This window comes from Cavia porcellus, unplaced genomic scaffold, assembly GCF_034190915.1.
Source record: "Cavia porcellus strain 051 isolate PalLab524CR breed Dunkin Hartley unplaced genomic scaffold, mCavPor4.1 scaffold_34, whole genome shotgun sequence".
Lineage (NCBI taxonomy): Eukaryota > Metazoa > Chordata > Mammalia > Rodentia > Caviidae > Cavia > Cavia porcellus.
In genome coordinates this window covers 19,465,542-19,490,817 of record NW_026947517.1, presented here as the reverse complement: position 1 = coordinate 19,490,817, position 25,276 = coordinate 19,465,542, and the positions used below count along the sequence as shown (strand labels likewise).

Sequence of the window (25,276 nt, the reverse complement as noted above, 5' to 3'; positions counted from 1 at the left end):
GATGATGTCCCTAGGAAGCAGATGCCAATATGACCTCCATAGCTCAGGGGGACACACTGGAAAGGACCTGAGAGGCATGGTGTTTTTTCTAAGTTGACAGGGGAAGTAGGAAGGAGGAGTTGGTCTAAAACTAGGTCTTCTCAGAACGGGGACCCTGGCTTCATTGTGGTTTTTCCTTTCCCGTGGGGAAGCTTTGCCTCCTGCCAAGGATCCATCACTTGGGTGGAGCAGTTGTTTACACTCTGAAGGACACTGGGCAGTCATTCCATGTGCTTCCATGGTATCTAGAGCAAGAATCTCTGGGGGATTCCAGATGACCCAGTTCCACACAGACATCATGGAGGGAGCTGGTGGGTGCCTTAAATCATCAGTGTACCAGGTATTGACCATGTTGCAATGACCAGAGCAGATACAAGCACTGGTCTCTTGTGCTTCCATGTTATGAAGGCCACACAGGCACCCTGGAGAGCAGACCATGTACCACCCACATTATGGTGAATGTGCCAAATTCTTGGCCTCTGTACATATGGGCATAAAATAGGGTAAAGCGAGGCTCACAAAGGCTCACAGATGGGGTGATGCATATGAACTGAAGGTGGAGGAAAGGCAGGCAGGATGCACTCCCACTGTCCACTCACTTCTCAGTTAGTTATAGAGCAGCACCCTGTGGAGCAACCATGATTAGAGTAACACTGCAGACTCCACTTGCTTTCTCACAGAGGCAATGGGCTACAAGGGTGGAAAAGGGAGTTGCATTTCAGGCTTCCTCCAGAGTGGAGGACAGGTGGTAACAGCACTGTCCAGGGACCTCTGACAGCAAGTGAGGACTGATTATGGTTAGCACACAGGATACCCTTGGAGGGCCGTTTGAGAGGGAGGCCAGACCTATAGTGCTGCTTACACCTGTCCTCTTCAGGATCAGAGTTTCTCTTCCTGGCTCCTGGCAGGTGCTGCTAAGGAAGGTGGTACAATCAGCCCAATCTAATTTGATTGAGTTGGGCCAAGCCTAGCTCACTGAAAATGAGAACTGCAGTGAGAAGGAATTGGCCTGGGTCTGTTGGTTTCTGAAGAGGACATGGGGCACTTTAGAGGGAGAAAGACTCTCAGACTTGGGGCCTCCTGCAACACAGAGGCATGCAGAAGTGAGTGGGGTGAGGGAGAATGTGAAGTTTTCCTGGAGTGCATTTGTGCACAGAGCTGTCCCTGACAGGCCCTGGGAGGTTTTGGGTCCTCCAAGGAGCAAGGACAGTGGTGATTTTTCTAAAGCATGGCTGGTACCTGACTGAGCTCAAGGTCTACTTACAGATCTTGTGCCAGCTCCAACTGCAATGACCTCGCCAGCTCTGGGGTCAACCTGAAAATAAAGGGCAGATACCCGGTCTGGTGGAATTCCAAGGCAGGTCTGTCGCTGGCTCCATGGCAGGTGTCCTGAGCTCCACTCAGGGCTCAAGTCCTGCAAAGCACCTGCCCTTCGCTTCCCCTTCCCTTTACCTCTTCTATTTCTCTCAGTTTTCCGTTCTACTCGTAAGTCTACATTTCTTTGAAACATTAAATTCTAAGATAATTCTAAGTTAAGATTTCATTAGTTTCCACATGTTCAGTTGAGTCACACATAAGCACATCGTCAATTGGTACAATCTTCACATCTGTGGAGTGCCAGCTTTCTGCTCAGTGTTGGACCAATCCATACCCTGTTCTCTCCTGCTAGTCCCCACCCAGTGCTGACTTTTCTCTCACTGTGATTTACTACCCTGGGTCTTTCTTTTTCTTTTTTTTTTTTTTTTAATTTTTACTTTGAGAGTATACAACAGAACAATTCAGAATAAAGTCAACTAAGATTGAACAGTGAAATTGTTACAGAACTTCACAGCAGGTTACCGGAACAACAGTAATAGGTATCACAGTATATTTTGTTATCTTTATAATAGTTCTTCTTTCAATCCCGTATATCAAAATGAGATGAAACATAGAACACTATAGAACTTATCAAAACAGAATATTGAATAGAGCAGTACCATTAATCAGAAAGGAGCAAAACAGTAATAAAATTATTTGCCATCCAAGAAATGGTAGAAGGAAGTGTCCCTTATTTGCTATGGTCAACCTCCCAGGACATGCTCAGATTTCTGGTTCCCATTTGCTAATGGGCGGGGATGAGGAGGGGAAGGGGGATAGGGGAAGTGGGATATTTGACTCTAGGCCATGTAGCAGTAGCTTCACTATTGCTAAGAGGGAGGCAGAAGGGTCATTTGTTTTCACAGCGTCCTCAGTTACAACATGACATGGATCTCAGGAGACACTGCTAGTTCTCCCCCTGGAAGGGCTGCAGTGGGCCACACTACCACCACTTACCAGGGAAGAGATGTGCTGGCTTGGCTTCACAGAGTCCGAAGTTCCAACATGGCGTGGATCTCAGGAGACACTGCTAGTTCTCCCCCTGGAAGGGCTGCAGTGGGCCACACTACCACTGCTTACCAGGGGAGGGGAGGTGCTGGCTTGGCTTCCCAGAGTCCTAAGTTCCAACATGGCTTGGATCTCAGGAGACACTGCTAGTTCTCCCCCTGGAAGGGCTGCAGTGGCCCACACTACCGCCACTTACCAGTGTGTACCCTGGGTCTTTCACATCAGTGCATCAGATTCTGCTTGGCCAAACATTTCTTGAGGAGACTGGCTGCTACTGCTCTTTGAAAGAAGAGAAAATCCTAGAGAAAAAAAGTCTACAGGGAAAATGTAGAGACCATTGTGTATGTACTAATCTTTTCATTTTTGAAAATGTTTTCCATGATTTCAGTGATACAAAGGGAGCTACAAAGGGCTGATTCATTGCATTTGAAAAACAACAATAATGCAAAAACCAAAACAGGAAACATTTCTTTACAACCAATAGTCAGATAGATGGTTTTTATTACAAGTGTGAAAGAGGTTTCATTTTGTGAAGGAAATGGAAAATTCTTCTAACTCAAAGGGAATCATCAGACATGGTCAACAAGCACACAAAACACTGAGCCTCCTAAACTGGTTTCCTGCAGGCACACATCCCTGAAAAGTGCTGTTCCCCCATCCACTGACACATTTTAAGGCAGGTGCTGAAGAACAATGGGAAGGGCAGAGCACAGCCATATCTCACAGCTCCCATCAGAGCTCTAAACAGCCTTCCCCAGAATTCCTAGGACTAAGAATAGAGTTTTCTCCCACACAGAATGCTGCACAAATTTTCAAGAGTTTGATTCCCAGTACTCTTTGAAGCAGGAATGAGCTGGGACCCTTGCTAGCCTCCACATAGTGTACACACAAGGAGAGCTGTCTAGATGATGCTGTTCACTGCAGCTGGGGGGAACCTTGCCCTGGCCCCAGGGCCACAGAAGTGCAGGGATAAGGATGACAAACTCATGGCATGACAAGGTTTCCCCAGGGCCAGCCAGCCAGTACACTGGGCATCTCCACTGCAATCCAGCACCTCACAAAGCCAGAGACAGCACTGGGCAAGGGTGGCCAGTCAGGTGATGGAGAGCCCTGCCTGACACAGCTGTGCAAAGTGTGTCCCTCTGGAGCTAAACCTCCAGATCCCACTCTTTGCTTTCCTCATGTCTGGCAGCGAGGACATCACACAGAAGCACAGCAACATACTTGAAGTTTACTCAAACTAAATCATTTAGCTTCCCTTCAAGAATGACTTATGACTTCCCTTCAAGAAATTCCCTTCAAGAAATGACTTCCCTTCAAGAAATGCACCAGTCTGGAAAATCAAGGCTGAGAACATCACTCTGCATTTTGTATAAATAAACTGACCCTTTACAAGATATGGTGGTAATGCACGTGTGTGGGTCTGCTATGGCAGAGATGTGGACCCTCATGCATAAAGGTTTCATAACTGCAATAGAAATTTTGAAATAAATGATGCATGTTCATGACTTTCTGTTTGTATTGCACTGCAGGAAGGGGGATCCAGGCATCAACCTAGATTTACTGAGCTGCCTCAGAAAACCTAGTTCAAAACCCACCACACAATTCAATCACACAACAATGAAAGCTCAGCAACATGGCTCCTGCTTGTTGTGGCTGGTAGTTGACAATCTTGAGGTGTTTCTATCTGTGTCAGCCATCTCTGACTCTCTTAGCTTCTGTCGGCCAGAGTGTGGATCACACTATATGTTTACAAGAAGGTTCCGTCATGATTTCAGGATCAGTGGCAGCCTTTCATGTACTGGAAATAATTTTTCAAGTTTGTCCATAAGAAACCTATACCATGTGCTTCACAAGTTGAAGGGAAATGAGATTGTTTGAAACACCTACAGGAAACTCATTTTGTCTGTGACAGACCCACTTGCTGCTGAAGTCCATATTTTCGAGGTAAAAAGCCACGAGTCAGGTGTTGTTGTACGATATGCTAAAATGCACAAAAACTTCCCCAAGTTCAGTTTCTGCTTTACTTCCCTCATTCTACCAAGCCACAGAATGGATTCTGAGCATTCAAACACATAGGGTTAGAATTACAGTACAGATCTGTAAAAACTTCAGTTAACTGGAAAGTGAAAAGACAAAGAAAGGTTTTTGGCAAAATGCACCTCTAAATATATGCTTAAAGCAACAAAGAAACCAAGAAGAAGACAAAGAAGTCAAAGACAAAGAAGTCCAAGAAAAGGACAAAGACAAAGATGAATAGATGAAGAAGAAGAAGAAGAAGGAGGAGGAGAAGGAGGAGGAGGAGGAGGAGGAGGAGGAGGAGGAGAAGGAGGAGAAGGAGAAGGAGAAGGAGAAGGGGAAGGGGAAGGGAAGGGGAAGGGGAAGGAGGAGGAGAAGAAGAAGAAGAAGAAGAAGAAGAAGAAGAAGAAGAAGAAGAAGAAGAAGAAGAAGAAGAAGAAGAGGAGGAGGAGGAGGAGGAGGAGGAGGAGGAGGAGGAGGAGGAGGAGGAGGAGGAGGAGGAGGAAAGGGAAGAATAAAAGAAGAAGGGGAAAGAAAGAAAAACAAAAAGTAATGCTAATGTGTGGTTTTGTCTCCAATGCCTCAGCCTCATTTACAAAGGAAAGGATCAAAATTTGTTTAATGGAAGTGTCACTGTGTAAAACGGACTTTGCCAGAAGACACTGATGGTGTGTCTGGCCCACTATGTAAGTCCAACCCAGGGCAGAGCCTGGAGCCTGGTGGAGGCTGAGGCCAGGACCCAGGAGTTGAGGCCCCTGGGGCTGAGGTGGCAGAGTCTTTGCTGCACCCTGGTGGCTCTGCCTTATTGGGCCTGCAGGGCTGCAGCATGGATGCAGTGGTGGAAATGGGTGTAAGGCAGGAGGTGCTGGCTCCTCTGCATGCTGCACACTCCCTGTGTGGCCTGAACACAGGAAGATTCAAGTCTTCCTTGCTGAAAAAAGAGACTCTGAAGAAGATTCTGGTTGTCCTCTACAAGACACGGATGAGCACAGTGACTTCGCAGGTAGGGAGGGCAGGACACCCACCACAGCGGGATCCGCATGGCTTCATGTGTTGGGGGTTTAAAAGTTAGTCATGAATGATATGTTGGCTTTCTGAATAAAAAGATTCCTTATTTTATATATCTATAAAGTGATGCTTGAATGTTCTATACGCTTATCCTACATTACAGATAAAAGAAAATTAAGTCATCCATTTCCACTCACCTATTCAAGAAAATACCAACTATTTATTCTTAAGTGAATTGAACAGAAGTAATATTGAGTGGAGCACTATAAATAATGCAGTGGAACATAACATGGAAAAACCACAAAGGCATCCCTCCCAGGATGAGAGGTCTGCCATTGACCAGCTCCTCTCCCCTGTCCTCACCTGCTGTGCAGGCCTGTGTCTCTTCACTACTGGGTGGAGAGAGAGCCAAGACACAAGCTTTCTTCAATTGAAAGATCAGAGACATGGCCTAGGACATGGCCTTATTTCAGCATTTTCAGTGGCTGTCATTTATAATTAACTTGGCAGCTGTGCTGTGGAACATTCATGGTTTCTAACTGTCCACACCTTAACTGATTAAGAAGAGAATATGGTGTCTATCAATCTCATTTTTTATGACACTTAGAAGTGGAATTTCCAGGTTAAATGTATATAAGATGAATTTGAGGGTTGCAGATATTTCACCTGAATCCTCAGCATAGAGTTAGAGCCTGGTAGAGGAAGACTGAGTTTGCTCAGATCTCTGTGGAGATCTGAAGTCAGAGAGATGGTCCAGGCAGAGGTGCAGGACACCATGGCACCTAGCAGGAACCATGGCTAAAAAAGGCCCAGTCCAGGCTGCCTCATCCATCAGTGAGTTCTAAGGAAAGCATCACACACTCCACACTGGACAGGAGAGAGCTGAAATGGTTCCCGAGCTCCTTCCTACATGCCTGAGGCCCCCTGTCTCACTCAGGGGAGCTCTGTATGAGAAGGTCAGTCTGTTACAGAGCTCAAACTGAATGAATGTTTTCCACCCAGGTGCAGATCTGAACTGCAACATATGGACTCACCATAGCTATGGAATAGGACAGGTGTTTACAGGGTGCAGGCCAGGAGATGGAGGCACTGCAGGCAGGTCAGGGTACAAAGCCTTAAATAAGAGACCAGGCCCTCACCAGCCCCAGTTTCCTCCAGCAGTAACCAAACCCTGCAAGAGTGTGCATTAAAAACTGAGTAACTGAAAGGAGTTACTCACAAAATTATATATTATGGAGATAGTTTGAAGATACAAAAGTAAATGGTAGCATCCATAAATAAAATGAGACATGACCCTTAAAGGATATGTGGTGTCCATTGATGTCCCCAAACCACATGCATCAAAAGGAAAGAGTGTGATGAACAGAGCAATAAGGAGCACAGGCAATGGGTAAACATCACAGCTGCTTAATAACAACAACAAAGCTGGGATACAATAAGTGCACTGGTGAATTTTATCCAGTATATAATAAAGAATAAATACTGATTGTTTTTCAATTCTTCTATCAAGTTGGAGAAAAAACCACCACCAACTTCTTTTAAGTGACAAGTTATCCTGAGAATGAAGCCAGAAAATAATGTGTTAAAAATAAAATAAATGAAAACACTCTGTTGGCTAATATTCCTAATGAACTTACACAAAAGTATTCAGCTAAATGTTTGCCACATTAACTCACCAGCATGTTCAAAATTAACCAACACGATCAACACTGGGCTCAATCTCAGTGGTGCAAGAATGTTCCCTCTCGCACAAACTATTGTGTCGCTTACCACATTCACAGCATAAGGCACAGCTAACCCCTGAAGAGATTTGGAATAACAGCTTTGAGAACCTCAAAAGGTCACCATTTTTCATGATAAAAATCAATCATAGACTATAAGTAGGAGGAATCGACCTCAGCACAGCATGGCAAGCTCCATCCTTGACATGGTACTCAGAGGCTGACAAGCTGCAAGCTTACCTTCTAGGGTCAGGAAGGAGACAAGGCTTGCAACTCTTTTCAAAATACAGTACTCAAAGTCCTGGCCATAGAATTTAATCCAGAAAGAGAAAACAAAGCCTTCCAAATCAGAAAGGAAGAATTAAGTGTTGTCTCAGTTCTCCTGAGGGTGCAGCATTGTACATAAGAAATTTAAACTCCATTAACAACGTTATAGAACAAATTCACAAATCACTTAAATTGCAGGATACATGAGTAACATGCCCTAATCAATTCATTACTACATCCTACAAACAAATTGTAGCCTCAAATACAAAGAACACAATTCATTTCACAAATAATCAAAAATAACTATTGATTAGGTTAAATTGAAGCAAACTCACCTCTTCTTGGAATGCAATAAGTAGAAGAGCACTAACAGAAGAAAAGCTATACTGTGATGAGGGATGGGAAGAATTCATATTATAATGTACATGCTACCCAGAGCAACCAGGTGTTTCAGTGCCATTCCTGTCAAAGTATCAGTGCCATTTTCCTTGAAACATAAAAAAAATGAAAATTCACAAGGAATTACAAAGAGTCATCCTATAGCCACAGAAAGAAGCTTAAAAGTAGAAGCATCAAAATACTAGTTTCCAGGTATTATAAAGTAACAGTAGTCAAAAGGGTTTTACACTGGAAGAAAAGGACCACAGACTAAAACAGCTTGCCCAGATGCACACCAAGTGACAAAATTACTAGGAATTTTATTTTATTTCTTCTTTCCTTTCTTTTCTTTTCCTTTCCTTTCCTATCCTTTCCTTTTCTTCCCTATTTTTTCATTTTCTTTTTATAGGCAGGGTCTCCCTGTGTCATTGTAGGCTGAGCTGAACTCAGAATATGTTGCAGGCTTGTCTGGAACTCCAGGAACCCTGCTGCCTCAGCCACTTGAGTACAGGCATTACAGGCATTTTCACCATTCCTTGCTCAGCCAATAAGTTTTTAACAACACTATGATGAGACCGGGTCTGCTGGTGTGGCTTGTAATCCTAGCAGTCTGGAAGGCTGAGTCAGGAGCATCACAAATTCAAGGTGAGCCTCAGCAATTTAGCCATTTATTAAGGACCTGGCTCAAAACAAGAAAAGTATTAAAAGGTGAAGACAAAGAAGCCAATGCAAAGCTCTGTATTCAAATCCTAGAAATTGAACAAAAAAAAAAAAAAAAAAAAAAAACAAAAAACCTTGCAACTGACACCAGGAGGGAAAATAAATTTTTACACTCGCCTGGCCTTCTGGAGGGTAGTGTGCCCCAAGTAGCTTTAACCTTCCCACCTTTCTTGCGATTTGACTTCAAACAATCATCAAATTCCATGAGGGATCAAAAAAAAAAAAAAAAAAAAAAAAAAAAAAAAACAGAATGTGCTTCAAAGACACCAAGCCTCAATCCTAGTGCCGAAGGCATTTGGAGTTATCTTCTGAAGCTCCTGCTTACCACAGTTAGAAAAGCAGAGAAGCTACTAACAGTGTTAATGGGATTTTCAGTCCTACTCACTGTGAAAGAAGCTGCAGGCTAGGAAGGTGGCAGACAGCTTAACTAGAGTGACTCCATCTAAAAATCCACATCTGAACAACAAAGCCAAACATTTTATTGCATGAATACACAGCATTGCTACCAACTGCCAACTCAGGATAATATACACCTGTAATCCCAGCCCTCTGGGAGAGGGAGGAATGATGAGGAAAGGTTTAAGCCTAGCCTGGGACATTTAGAAAATTAGTGAGACCATGTCTTTAAATTTGTACCAAACCAAAGCTTTTACAAATGTATGAAAATATTGATCTTTAAGAAATCTCAGAAGTCACTGAACAAGGTACATTAATCACTATTAATCTATACATATTTTATCTTTTTATAGACTTCAAAAGTGTATCTTTATATGATTCTTATTATTATTTCAAAATAAAAATAGTAATCCCTTGCTCAAATTCTGGCACTAAATACAAATTTAGGACAGAAAAAAAAAAACAGAATGATCAAAATCTCTTCATACTGAACTACCCAAAACCTAAGAGGATATATTCAGCAGCATATGTGCCGTCATCTAAGTAAAAAGCCTTAAAAAATTGAAAGAGTACAAACACCTGGAAGCACTTCAATGTCTCCATGATGGTAAACCTTATGCTAGGTGTGCTGACTAAAGTACTCATGCAAGAGAAACTCACAAAGATTTCTCACTAGAAAGTCTATTTTTGACTTTTCATTTTTATCTCTCTCTTTTTTTTTTTGCTCTCTTTCTTCTTTCCTTTTTTCTTCAGACAGGGTTTTGCTATGCAGTTCAGTCTGGCCTTGATCTTCCCTTGTAGCCCAGGATGACCTAAAACTCACCACAAACTTTCTGCCTCAGCCTTCAGAGGCCTGAAATGACAGGTGTGCAACAACATCCCTGATTGTGTTTTCCTCATTAAATTTTCTCCAAAACAAAACTCGTCAAAGATTTTGATATTCTCAAAGTTCATTAGGTTGGTTATACAAAACCAAATCAGAAAGTACTGAAAACACCCTGAAGGACTCTCAAAATCCTCACCAACATTCAACATAATATAACATAACAGAGCATAATATAGTATAGCATAATATCACAAAACAAAATAAAAAAGGAACCACATAACTCTGCTTTAAACATCTGCTTCCAAAGATACAGCAAGAATTTCTCATTTATCCATACACCAGCAATATGATGCATTTTTTTTGAAATAAATGTCGGTATCCACTCAAATACTTGTGTAAGAATGGGTGTGGCAGCTTCCTTTTGAAGTCTGACCCAAAAACATTAAAAAAGGCCATCACAAGATGGGTGACAGGTGCATGTGCTTGGTTCAGCCACATAATAGTGGGTGGTGGCAGCACAGAGAGAGCCCAGCATGGAAACACTGCTTCAAGCAGACCAACCAAAGAGTATTACAACTGAAAAGGCTCAGCACCATCACCTCTAGGAAAGGGAAACTACCCATCAGGGGCACAAAGCCCATGGTCTGATTGGGATGTGAGGAAAGGAAGTGACAGCAGCAGCTAGGAGACAAGTTCCCCAGGAGTGATGCACATGTGTCCTTCATCTGTATGGGGTGATGATGTCACCTCCCCTTGTACTCACCACCTGCTGTCCCCCCTTCTCAGGAAGTCAGAGTTTGGAGCACTACAGTGTATGGCTGAGTTAAACATCTAAGGATGAATAAATAATCATTCCTAAGCAATTGAGAGTAAAACTGGCTATGAATCCTCCACCCCTGGATATATGGGGTTTATAACATGAGACCTTCACATTGTTTGGTAAAATTATTATGGGTATTCTGCTTCCTAATGGAACTGAAATGAAACTAACATAAGCCCAACAAAACAAGTCATCCTAACATTTGACAAATTTTTAACAGAAGACAATGTGTCTTTCATCCTCCGAGACAATGGATCCTTTGGATGGACATTTGTGTTTGGCACCCAGCCTGACACATCTGAAGCATCTACATGTTTGCTGCATGAAAATCTTCAAAGTGCAACAAAGTCTAAAAGTATACTCAGTTTTCTAGCATTTTAACTTGTTGTTTCTAGGGAGGACATAGATTTGTTCCACAACAAAAAGAAAGGTGATATCACAGAGGAAGGCCAAACTGTGGACCCCAGTGCATGACCTCACTTCCTTGGCGATAGGTCCAAACAGAACTCTGAAGGCTCAGGTTCACCAGGCACCTTGGTCTGGTGACAGTTGGTCTTCACAGGTAGTTGGCTCATGACAGAGAGCAGGGAGCAAGTTAGGCTGCTTTCCCAGGACATGAGACCCCAGCCTCAGGATCCTTCATAGGTAGACCATGTGGGAATAGCTGAAAAAATGGTTCACTCATCCCAGAGCCTTCAGGATGATTGTGGGCAAATGCCAAATGACAAGGGCATTAAAGGACAGGGCTCACTGTCCCCAGCTTTCTGGCATCCAGAGGCAGGAGAGAGACCAGGACAGGTGTCTCTAGACTCGGCCACAAGCCACTCAGACTCACTGAGTCCAGCAGAGTAACATTAAGGCCTGACCACCACTGTGAATCCCCCTACAAAATTCCTGCCCTAAGTCAAGTGTGACTGGGTCTGACATGCCCTGAGGGCAGATCCTGGGAGGATGCAAGCCTGGGCCACTGTCAGGTTCCCACCCAAGACAGTGCTGGCAGAGCAGAAGGGCAGCACCCCTGTTTAATCCACAGTCTCCAGATTTCTCTTCTGTCTTCCTGGGTAGAATTATGGGACAGAGCTGTCTGTCTTACAGAAATATAATATTATCTGTGTTCACAAAGAAAAACCAGTGTTGTCTCAGAGCCTCAGAGCCTCTGGCTTCCTGCCAGAAGCTGTGCTCTGCCTCAGCAGAGTGGCATATAGGACACCAGTCTAGAGGCGGTCACAAAGCTATGTGTTCCATGGCCTTGCAGCAGACTCTGGGAACCACAACAGGTGCTGGCTCAGGCACAAAGTGTGTGTACAGAAAGGACTATAGAGACTCTCAGATGACAGAGAGTATCTTCGGGTCAGTGCTACACTGTACTTAACTGTCAGCATTTGCATGAAACTCTAGCCAGGGTTACTGACCCTCTCATTATCCATGGAAATTTTAAAAATGTTTTCTAAGGAAAGTAGAAAAAGAAACAGTTATGTACAGCTATGTTTCACTGCAGTACACCGACAGCTCTGAACCCAGCAGACAATGTCATGAGGCTGCTGATATGCACATCACCACCTCAATAAGGCCGAAGTTTCTACAAATGCTGGAGGTAAAATATGGAAATACTTTAACAACAAAAACAGTTGAAATAAAATATCCTGAATATGCACTTAATATACCAAATATAAACTAGGCCTGGTGGCTCTTGTGTGGAGCCCAGCACTTGAGACACTAAGGAAGGAGAATTGTTTGAGGCCACTCTGGGTTATAATGTGACCTCAAAGCCAGCCTGAACTTCATAGCAACATGCATCCTCAAAAAGATAAATACATCAAATCTAATGAATGTAATAGTGTACTAGTGATGGCCTTGTGACATTAGCATCACTATCATATTTACACTGACCTGTAGTCTACTGGAAAGCCTAAGTCACAGCCAAATTCACAATAAAATATCACATCATTTATCAAATGGAGTACACTAGTGAGTATTTGTTGTTCGTCATTGGTATTTGGTGGTGACGGAGCAGTGCTTGCTGCTGCTCTCCACAGAAAAATGACTATTGCTGCAGTAACAGGAATCTGCATGAATCACTGCAATATGTCCTTAGCTCTTTGGGGAAGAGACCCACTAAAGGAAGCTCTGCACTAATGAGAATTACTAATTTTAGTCTTCTGAATACTTTAAAAATTGAATTTAGTAGTAGTTGAACTACTTAGCTACATTTCCACAAAGAAGATTAAATAATTCCTTTTCTCCTGTAATCTCCTGAATGTTCTTTAGATCTTATGGTAATTAGTTCTCTCTGCAATGAAATGATGTCCCTATTTGCATGTCTTTATTGTGCAAAAATGCTCAATAGTTCTTCAAGTATTTCTTGGCAATTTGTACATATTCTGAAAAATGTGCATTCCTTGGATGTTCCTATTGGTTTTACATGTTAGCTGTCAGGGATTAATAGGCAAAATTTCTCTCATTCTGTAGTTTATTTCTTCATCCTTTTGGGTTGACTTTTTTGTGGCTTCTATATTTATGCAGGAGGATTACAATCTTACAAAGTCCTTTTTGCTTGTTTTGTCACCCTACCTTATTTTCTACACAAAACAGCAGCAATAGTATTAAAAAATGTTTTTAATACCTCTACATTCAGAACACAGAATGTCTGGCTCTTTCATGTTTCATTATGTTTTACTCCAATAGAGGCATATTTGAGACTGCTGCACAAATTACCAAAAAAGTACACTTCCTGAATAAAAGAAAAATCACAATTTGCAGTAGTGATTCTTTTACCCTACCGTACATTTATATTATTGACCTCAATGTACTTGTTTCCTTAAATTTCAAATGCAGGCATAAAAACAACTGTTTCATACTCTGCTAAACCATCTAGCAATTTCCTCCCAAAATCAGCTTTAAAGCCATTATCATCCCATCTCATTCTCTCCTGATGCTTGAACTAAAGAAATCATCTTTAGCCTAATATTTACAGGTAACTCCTTACCAATGCAATTATTTAAATACAAAATGATAAAAAATTGCATACTTTTTGTTAGTTTTTATAAAATAGCAAGGAATATAAAAGTGAAAATTCTACTGTATTCAATACAAGAATGAATGGGTTAAATTGACAACTACCCAAATGATGCTCAGGATGGTCACTGCATATACAAATGTGTTTCCCAAGTGATTTTCTGGGATAACTGCCAGGTGGCCAACTGATAAAGGACAACTACTGATGTGCAATTGTGAGTATTAAAAAATGTTGATGCTGGGGAAGAAAAGGAGGAGATCTAAAGCATTAAGCTACATCTGCAGAACTTGAAGATATATTTTGAGACAAGCCACTCTAATTGTGTAGGTTAGACTCAACTTCCTCTTCCACTAATTTAAGCCCGCTGAGGTGCTAGGACTACAAGCATGCATCAACAGGACCAGCAAGATTTACTTTCATGGTAAAATGAGAAAGTGCATGTACTCAGGATATATGTTTTATAGATTCAGTATTCTATTATTAGCTGTAATACAAACTCCAAATATTCCCATTAATGCTAAGCAGAAATATGCTGCAGGGGATCTGGCCACATGCTGTAGTGCATAGAGGCTGGCAATGTACTTCACAGTGTCTTTTACTTTGTGAAGTATATCAGGTTCTTCAGGTACAAAATAGATATTGTTTTAGTGGTGATTACATAAGAGGTGAGTAATTTATTTTCCCAAGGATAATTGAGACTTGGGCAAGCTATCTTCACTGGGTTAGGGGTATTTAATGCAATTATCACTTGTGTCTTCATGACACCACTGTTTTTAACAACATAATTCCTAAGCAGATTTTGTATTCAAGAACACTGCATTAAACACATTACAAATTACATGAATGTTAAAATGGAAGTGAAAACCACAGGCCACAGGAAACCAACTGGGACTCATGGCCCAGTGTACGTGATTAAAGATAATCAGTACACACCACAAACATCATGCACTGGTCATTATAAATAAAGTGATATGCCATTTTATAAATTCACAATTCAGTAAAACAGAACACAATCTGAATCTTAATTTAGCAAATTTACTTTTTACTGTGTTGACAGCTCAAAATTTAGGTTTCCCTTCATGCCATTACTTCTGTATTTTAGGAAAAAACAGTAATAATTACAAAATATATAATGCATTCACAGCATCAAGGAATGAAATAAAGGCATTTGCATGATACATCCAATAACAATATTTTCCCCCAAAACAACCCCTATTTAAAAAAATTGATTTCAAAGTATGGTTACTCATAAATCATGCCAAATTTTATAATTTCTGGAGATATTTATATATATATATATTGTGATGTGCTATTGGAGACAAGTTATGATTCTGTCAGTATGGCACAATCAGAAATTCACAGTAGTATGGTTTACATTTGGTACATGTGGGGAAACTTTACTAGCAAATAAAGATGTAATATAAACATAACAAGTAAAATTCTGATGGTTAGAAAAACAAAGGTTTACTTAAATGACAAATGTTGGCTCCACTGAGAAACAAAATCAGGCAACATAATTTACATGGTATAATATCCAGTGATGTTAGGAAATCAGCAGATGTCTTGTCTCCACTTGGAAAACATAACATTCATTAATGTACAAGTTATGTGAAAAGAACACAACTTTGTCAAAAACACATACTCCAAGCCTCTACAAATGTATATCTTAATGCCAAATATTGCCTCAACTTCAGGAACATTATTTATGAAAGAGAAAATGAAGCATGTGCATCAAAAGCTTAAAACAACGCCATGTTAAAATTACAATTCCCCAAAAAATTAGAGACTAGACTAATATCACTCTGAACAATGAATAATAGTATTGCTCAATTTTATATCATAATGCTACATAATTAGTATTGGGTTTCTTAGTGTCACTTCTTCAGAGTATCTGTTCATTACATTATGCATTATATTATTTGTTTAAATAAATAGGTTTGAAATTCTTCCAATGTGTGAATCTCTATGTGTGTATCTATCCTTTCTGTGTTATGGGGGAAAACGGATCAAAATAAGACAACAAAACAAATTCCTAGAAAATCATGATATGAAAGAGAGATATAAGACCACAATATTAGGTGATATACACTACTTACTATGCTTTCTCTTGTTATTTTCAATAGAATTGTCTACATCATCAGGGACTATACAAGTAAGCATAACATTATATAGCTATTTTTATAAATACGCAACTTTGAAGATGTTGTAGTATGTGAAAGCAGTTAATAATCAAACCTGATGTAGAACCCATGGTTTCCTGCCAAGACCAGCAAGTCAAGCCAATAATGATCAGAAGGGATGAAGAAGGTCACTACATAGTGCTTACGGGAAAACTCCAAGAGGAAGAGAAAACTATCTTAAATTTACATGCACCAAACTCCAGAGCACACAATTATATAAAACAAGTACTAACAAAAATGAAAAAATCAAATTAGTAGTAACACAATTCTAACAGGAAATCTTAACACACCACTGACACCAATGGACAGATCAACCAGACAGAAAATGAGCAAAGAAATAAAAGAACTGAATCGCACCTGTGAATAAATGGACTTAATAGACATATACAGAGTATTCTACCCAACAACAACAGAATACACATTCTTCTCAGTATTACATGGGTCATTCTCTAAAACAGACCATATGTTAATTCACAGAGCATATTTAAATAAATGCTAAAGGGTTGAAAGTATCCCTTGCATGCTACCAGACCATACCACTATGAAATTAGAAATTAATGATAAAAGATACTGCAAAAATCCCACAAACACATGGAAACAGAAAAATACTCTTGAGTAATCAGTGAGTCACAGGGGAAATTAAAGAATAAATTAAACAATACCTACAAACAAATGGAAACACAAATACAATGTACCACAATCTGTGTGATGCAATGAAAGCTGTCCTCTGAGGAAAATTTATTGCATGAGTTCCCACATTAGGAAAACAGAATGAATACAAATAAATAACCTGATGTTATACCTCAAACATCTAGAAAAAGAAGAGCAAGTCAAGCCCAAAGCCAAAAGAAAAGAAGAAATTATAAAAATCAGAGCAGAAATCAATGCAATAGAGACTAAAAAAACAATCCAAAAAATCAATGAATCAAAGACCTGGTTCTTTGAAAGAATAAATAAAATTGAAAAGCCCCTAGCCAACCTTATTTAAAAAATGGAAGAAAAAGTTCAAATGCAAGCAATAAGGAATAAAAGAGGTGAAATTACTACAGACCCTATTGAAATACAGAAGATCATCAACAGCTATTTCAAAAACTTCTACTCTCAAAGTTTTATAACACAGAGGAAATAGACAGATTCCAAAAGCATATGAAGTACCACAGCTAGGTCATGAAGATATAAAACTACTGAATAACCCAAATTCTATTAATGAAACTGAAAACATAATAAAATCATTACCTACAAAGAAGAGCCCAGGCCCAGACGGATTCACTGAAGAATTCTACAAGAAATATAAAGAAGATCTAATGCCAACACTCCACAAACTCTTCAATGAAATGGAAAGGGAAGCAATCCTTCATAAATTGTTCCTAGAAGCAAATATTACTCTAGTATCAAAACCAGAGGAGGACCCAACTGAAAAAGAGAACTAAAGACCAGCCTCCCTAATGAAGAAGGATGCAAAAATCCTCAATAAAATTTTGGCAAATAGGATGCAGCAAATCAACAAGATCATATATCATGATGAAGGGGGATTCATCCCAGGCATGCAGAGATTGTTTAATATATGTAAATCAATAAATGTAATACACCATATCAATAGAGCCAAAAGTTATAATCACATGATCATTACTATAGATGCAGAAAAGGCTTTTGATAAGATCCAACATTCATTTATGATAAGAGCCTTGCAGAAAATTGGAATAGATGGTCCTTACCTCAATATAATTAAGGCTGGCAATGACAAAACAACACCCAGTACCATACTAAAGATCAAAAATTGAAGGCCTTTACTTTAAAATCAGGCACAAGACAAGGATGTCCCTTATCATAGCTCCTATTTAATACACTACTGGAAATACTGGGCAGAGCAATTAGACAAGAGAGAGATAAAAGGCTTAAATATAGGAAAAGAAGAAGTTAAATTATCATTATTTGCAGATAACATGATTCTTTATATAGAAGATCCCCGAAGCTCTATTGAAAGACTCCTAGATATAATAAATTCAGTAATGTAGCTGGATAGAATCAGTACTCAAAACTCAATAGCATTCCTATACACTAACAACAACGTCACAGAGACCGAAATAAGAGAGGCCACACCCTTCACACTAGCAACCAAAAAAATGAAATATTTAGGAATTACTCTCACGAAAGAAGTGAAAGACCTATACAGGGAAAATTATAACACACTGAAAAATGAAATTGAAGATGATCTCAGAAAATGGAAAGATATCCCTTCTCATGGATAGGAAGAATAAATATTGTGAAAATGGCCATTCTCCCAAAACTTTTATATAGATGCAATGCAATCCCAATAAAAATACCATCAACATACCTCATAGAACTTGAGAAATCATCCCTAAAATTCATCTGGGATGAAAAGGATCCTAGAATAGCAAGGACAGTTAGAAGCAGCAAAAGCAAGGCAGGAGGTACCACAATCCCTGACTTGAAGTTATACTACAAAGCAACTGTAGTACAATCAACATGGTACTGGAATTGAAACAGAGCCGAAGATCAGTGGAATCGATGAGGAGATACAACCACCACTACAAACACACTCAACTACCTTATCTTTGATAAATGGGCCAAACACGTTCACTGGAAGAATGACATTCTGTTTAATAAATGGTGGTGAAAAACTGGCTCTCCATATGCCTAGAACTAAAACTAGACCCATGCCTATCACCATGTACTAAAATAAAATCTAAATGGATCAAAGATCTAAATATTAAAACAGAAACACTAAATCTATGGGAAGACAAATTGGGTAAAAACCTTGAATACATAGGAGTAGGTAGAGAATTGATGAACAGGACTCAAACCGCATGGGAAATGCTTCCCAGAATCAATAACTGGGATAACCTCTTATAAAAAAGTTTCTGCACATCAAAAGAAATCTCTAGTATAGTGAAAAGAAAACCCACAAACTAGGAAAAAGTCTTAGTGAACTGCCCCTCAGACAGAGGACTTCTGTCTATAACATATAAAGTATTTTAAAAAATGAGACCACCAAAATTCAAAGAACCAATCCAAAAATGAGCATCTGAGATGAATAAACAATTTTGAGATGAAGAAATACAAATGACAAATAAATACATGAAAAATGTTCACCATCAATGGTCATTAGAGAAATGCAAATTAGAACCACACTGAGATTTTATCTCACTCCTGAAAGAATGGCCAAGATCAAGAAAACTACCAACAACACATATTAGAGATGCTGTTGGGAAAAAGGAACTCTTCTGCACTGTTTGTGGGAGTGTAGACTGGTGCAACCATTGTGGAGATCAGTGTGGAGATTTCTCAGAAAGCTGGGACTGGAAGCACCTTTTGACCCAGCTATTCTACTTCTAGGCATATTCACAGAAGAACTGAAAGCATCATTCCACAGTGATATATGTGCACCCATTTTTATAGCAGCACAGTTTGTAATAGGCAGATCTTGGAAACAACCTAAGTGTCCATCAACTGAGTAATGGATAAAAAAGTTATGGTGATTTTATACAATGGAGTACTACTCAGCTATAAAGAATGATCACATTGACATATAAATAAATAGATGCAGATTGAGACCATACTCATAAGTGAAATAAATCAAACTCACATGTATAAATACTGAATATATTCCCTAGTATAAGAAATGATAATACATAGAAGTATGTGGTAATCATGATACCCAATCATATTGGTTTGAATCCATATAATGTTTTCACTCATTATTAAGTGCAATGCAATCCTGATAAAAATACCATCAACATAACTCATAGAACTTGAGAAATCATCCCTAAAATTAATCTGGGATGAGAAGAAACCTAGAATAGCAAGGACAGTTAGAAGCAGCAAAAGCAAGGCAGGAGGTACCACAATCCCTGACTTGAAGTTATACTACAAAGCAACTGTAGTACAATCAACATGGTATTAAGTGCAGTGGTTTTACCCTGAGTTTTTCGATTTTAGTATTGGTGATAGTACGAATAGCTATTCTGAAGAAAATAACACATCATAAAAGCTAGTGCTGAATTAATATCATCTTCTTTGGAACTCCCATCAAGGTGTTGTACATGTTAACACTGGTTTTAACATGTTGTAACTTAATATATTTTACTGTATGTGATAGTATAAATAAAAATTTTCACAGACAAAGAGATAATATAGAAATTGTTGTCCATTTTCTGTTAACTGGCTCTAAATACTCTGTAATTCTTTCATTCTCTTGAATGGCTTCACAGTGTCTTGATATGATTGATTCTATAGTATACGACATTATACTCAAACAATTCAAGGAAAGAGGCACTATGGTGACTAATATTATGTTAGATTATCTGGTGGTGAAACAAAATGCTTTAATTGTGCAGTTCTGACCTGTGTTGTTCTATGACAATGTCTCTTTTATCTCGATCTCCACCCTTTTAAAAAAATTATTCTATGTTTTCTTATTTTTTTCAATTAAAATAAAACTAAATTAAAAAATAGTGGGATATATTATAGTAACTTTTTGTTTTCCTATTAGCCTGATTTTAATCCCAGTATTGCTCTCCCCATCTTGTTCTGCCTGATTTTACTATATTCTATTTTGTTTGATAGTATCAAGTTTGAGGGTATAGGCAACCACTTTGTAGGCAATAAGATTTACTATGATGCCCATTATGGTTTGACTATTATCTTCTTTTGAAATCCTGTAAGGTCTCCAGTGTAGATTTTATTGGTCTTGTTCTGTACAGTTTTGATCAATTCTATTATACCTGATGATATAGCAACTTTTTTTAAAAAATAGCAAGAGGCACAATGGTAACCATTTTTGATCACCTGATATTCTATTTTTGCATCAAGTACTATGCCCATCCTTATGTTCTAACCAACTCTGTTTTTTTTAACTCACTTGAGGTTTTATTCTCTTCAAAAAAAGTAATAAGAACTATGGGAGTAAAAAAACCCCAAAAGTGTAAATGTAATTGTGAAGAAGAGAGGAAAGGAAGGTAGTCTAAGAGATATAATTGCCTGTTTGAGTGTGTAGGAAGGAAAACCATATTACTGACCTTTGTTGGTTCATTGAATGCAACTGTCTAGAATCTCACTGTAGGAATGTTCACTTTATATGCTTTAATTTTATAATTTGGAAAACTGTTTCTAAGAAGACAATATGTAATCTATTAACTAGTGATTTCTTACTGTATTTTTTTCTTGAAATTCTGTATGATTTGTACCCTTTTACTGGTTTGTTTTTTATGTTTTTTTTTCTCTTTAAATAAAAAAAAATTAAACCTGGAATTTATATCTTTTTTTTTTTTTTTGGTACTGGGGATCAAACTGATTACCTAACCCTTGCCAGGCAGGGGCTTAAGCCACTGAGCTAAATCCCCAGCCCCCCAATATATATCTTTCACATCTTATCATCTTCAGAGTAGTTGCCTCTACTCTTGGACTTGATACCAGCAAGCATACCAAATGGGAATAAAATCAGTCAAGGCCAAATAACATTCAAACAAACCTGCTTCCAATCAGATCAGTCATAGTAAGACAATGTAAGTAATAGGGATTCAGTTTTAGTTAATAGGAAATTAAGGACAGTTACCACCATGGTATAACCTGCTATTTTTGGGTTACCTCTCTGTGCCCTCAAATCTAATATGAGTAGACAGACCAGAACAAAATATAATCAAACTAAACAGAGCAACAGAACTACTGTAGCTTTTAAATCCTGATACACTTTTAACAATGTCCTCTGCCTTCTTTTTTTAGGCAATTCCTCACCTTTCTCCTTTTCAGGATACTATTATTCACTGTTCAGAGGGATATTAGTTTAGTCTCTTATGTTCAGTTTCAGCATACATAAAAATAAAGAGGTCTACTATGAAGAGAATGAGATACATTATGGTAATCATTATCAACTTCCCCAACATCAGTCTTGAAGATCAAAAAAGCCTGCATCATCCTGTAATTATTTGATTAGTTCTATAATGTTCAGTATATATTCAATGAATGTGAAGATGGAAACAACTATTTGGAAGACAACTAGAGACATTAAGATAGAAAATGAACATCTCAGTGGACTTGCTTTGAAACCTGTTTCCTTAACTTGTTTCCTTATGAACTGTTCTGTTTTGTCATATTTAATCTTACCATCTTTAAGATAAAGAAGTTTGTAGAACAGATAAGCATATTAATAAGTTTTTTTTTGGATCACTGAGGTAAATTGTTCGCAGTGTCATTATTTGAATATCACTTTGTATGCTTTAATTTTGTAACTTGAACAATTACCTCTAAGATGACAATATGTAATTAATCAACTAGTGATTTCTTATTGTTTATTTTTCAGAAATTCTGTATTATTTCTACACTTTTTGGTTTTTTTCTTTAAATAAAAATTCACCAAAAATATGAGAATTAAGTTTTAAAAACAAATATTAAGTACATAGACACTATCCATACTTGAAAGTGAAAAGCCCATTTCAGTTTAACATGTTTAATTACAAGATGCCATGTTGAAGCACAAAGACACATTAAAAAATCTAAAGAGGTATAAGTGATTAACTGAAACCCATACAAAATGTGTACTTGAGTAGAGCTCCACTTCAGATTTGTCATTTCTGGAAAATTCGTGAAGAAATATTGACATTAAACTTCTGTATTCATTATTTCTTCAGGTCTACTTGGAATTTTTAAAATAAACTTAGATCTAAACTATCTGAAGAGTGCTGCTTTTTCTATGTATTTAACAACAAACATGGATTGCCATATGTTCCACACTGTTAATACACATAGGATCCAGTGAGCTCTTTCAGGTATGTAACAATGATCATGTGTGCTGAGAGTATTCCCATAACACATAGGATTTATCTCTTGTGTGAGTTTCTTCATGTATTTCACTTACAATTTGGATGCTGAAAGTGTCTCCACTTGCTTACATAGCCAGTGATTAATCCCAGTGTGAATTGTTTCATCTGTTTTGCAATGACTGTATGTGGTAAAAGCTTTGCCACATTGTTATATGCATAGGGTTTCTCGACCAGTGTGGAGTCATTGATGTATTTTACAAAATCCATGTGTTGTGAAAGCTTTCCCACATTCTTCACATAAACAGAGTTTCTCAACAGTGTAAATTTTTTCATGTATTGGCCAATGAGCATTTCTGCTGAAACCTTTCCCACATTCCTTACATATATAAGTTTTCTGCACAGTGTGAAGTTTTTCATACATTATGCAATATGTAATTGAGGTCAAAAAATTCTCATGATGCTTATATACACTGGTTTTATCTTGAATATGAACTTTCATGTTGCTTACAATGTCCATGTTGGGTAAAAGCTTTCCCACATTGCTTACATATATAGGTTTTCTCTCCAGTGTGAATTCTTTCATGTTTCTTACAACGTCCAGGTCTGTTAAAAGCTTTCCCACATTGTTTACATATATATGGTTTCTCGCCAGTGTGAATTCTTTCATGTTCCTTACAACGTCCAGGTCTGATAAAAGCTTTCCCACATTGCTTACATATATATGGTTTCTCACCAGTGTGAATTCTTTCATGTTTCTTACAATCTCCCCATGTGTTAAAAGCTTTCCCACATTCCTTACATACATAGGGTTTCTCTCCAGTGTGAATTCTTTCATGTTTCTTACAATCTCCCCGTGTGTTAAAAGCTTTCCCACATTCCTTACATACATAGGGTTTCTCTCCAGTGTGAATTCTTTCATGGTTCTTACAATTTCCCCGTGTGTTAAAGGCTTTCCCACATTGCTTACATATATATGGTTTCACTCCAGTGTGAATTATTTCATGTGCCTTACAATATCCATGCGTGATAAAAGCTTTCCCACATTGCTTACATACATAGGGTTTCACTCCAGTGTGAATTCTTTCATGTATTTTACAACTTGACTGTGTGGTAAAAGCTTCGCCACACTGCTTACATACATAGGGTTTCTCTCCAGTGTGAATTCTTTCATGTTTCTTACAATGTCCATGTGTGATAAAAGCTTTCCCACATTGCTTACATACATAGGGTTTCTCTCCAGTGTGAATTCTTTCATGTTTCTTACAATCTCCCCGTGTGTTAAAAGCTTTGCCACATTGCTTACATACATAGGGTTTCACTCCAGTGTGAATTCTTTCATGTTGCTTATAATAGTTATGTCGGGTAAAAGCTTTCCCACATTGCTTACATACATATGGTTTCACTCCAGTGTGAATTATTTCATGTGCCTTACACTGTCCACGTGTGATAAAAGCTTTGCCACATTGCTTACATATATAGGGTTTCTCTCCAGTGTGAATTCTTTCATGTTTCTTAAAATATCCCCTTGTGTTAAAAGCTTTCCCACATTCCTTACATACATAGGGTTTCTCTCCAGTGTGAATTCTTTCGTGTTTCTTACAATCTCCCCATGTGTTAAAAGCTTTCCCACATTGCTTACATATATATGGTTTCTCCCCAGTGTGAATTCTTTCATGTTGCTTACAATTTTGATGTCGGGTAAAACCTTTCCCACATTCCTTACATACATAGGGTTTCTCTCCAGTGTGAATTCTTTCATGTTTCTTAAAATATCCCCATGTGTTAAAAGCCTTCCCACATTTCTTACATACATAAGTTTTCTCTCCAGTGTGAAGTATGTCATGTTGCTTACAATATCCAGATTTGGTGAACCCTTTTCCACATTGCTGACATACATAGGGTTTCTCTCCACTGCAATATTTTTCATGGATCTGAATATTGTGGTGTGTTTCTGCTTCTTTCACATTCACATTACCTTCTGCAGTACAAGGGAATACTTCGTTACACTGATTCCAAGATGTATGTCCATAGGATTTCCCTAGCTTGTCATTTCTGTAAAAAAAAAAAAATCACATATTGGATTGATAACCATATTACTAAGTTTTTATTGGAGATTTGAACAAAACTGTTTGCAGTCTCGCTGTTTGAATCCCCACTTCATATGTTTCACTTTTGTATTTCATTAACTATTTCTATGAGCAGCATATGTAATCACTGTCTTTAGATTTCTTACTGTTTATTTTCACTTTGAAAGTGGTATCATTTCTACTTATTTTGGTTTTTTTTAGTCTTTTCTTACATTAAATAAAAAAGAAACACTCACAGTGAAATGGGTCTCCATTTTATGACTGCATTAATGTCAAGATCTGTTTTTAATGCCTGCTAAGAAATTCTGACCGTGAAGTAACAGAATGGCCTTATAAGACATGTTGAAAACAACCATTCCCAAAAGACTGGTACACATTTGGAAATCTTAAAATTTGGTACCTTTTGAAATGCAGAATCTTTATCTTCACTTTGGGCATGGGTACATATGTGTATCACATACAGCTCATTCTGATATGTTTCCCCATCACAATCTCCCTTCTGTCCTTAACCTGCAGTTTGCTTTTCCATATGGTCACTCTTACTTTTCTCTATTAACTCTTTCATTTCATTCCACAATTTATATTTTGGTTTCTCATCTAAAAGGTACCCTGTGAACTTTTAGGTTTTATAGCTGAGCTATTTCACCGAATTGATG

The 25,276-nt window shown here is 38.4% G+C and overlaps 1 protein-coding gene across 9 annotated transcripts in view; it reads right to left on the bottom strand.

The window, feature by feature from the left end:
* Window positions 1-21,901: 21,901 nt before the first annotated feature.
* The window catches only part of LOC134474612 (zinc finger protein 431-like), a 28,329-nt gene continuing 24,954 nt past the window's right edge, over window positions 21,902-25,276 (bottom strand). For 8 of the 9 annotated variants that reach the window (XM_063243129.1, XM_063243130.1, XM_063243131.1 and 5 more), the window contains one exon: window positions 21,902-24,585. In XM_063243129.1, coding sequence (XP_063099199.1) covers window positions 23,010-24,585 — 1,576 coding nt within the window. In that variant the 3' untranslated portion in view covers window positions 21,902-23,009. The remainder of the gene's footprint in view (window positions 24,586-25,276) is intronic. The other variant, XR_010045481.1, reaches the window with a different exon arrangement.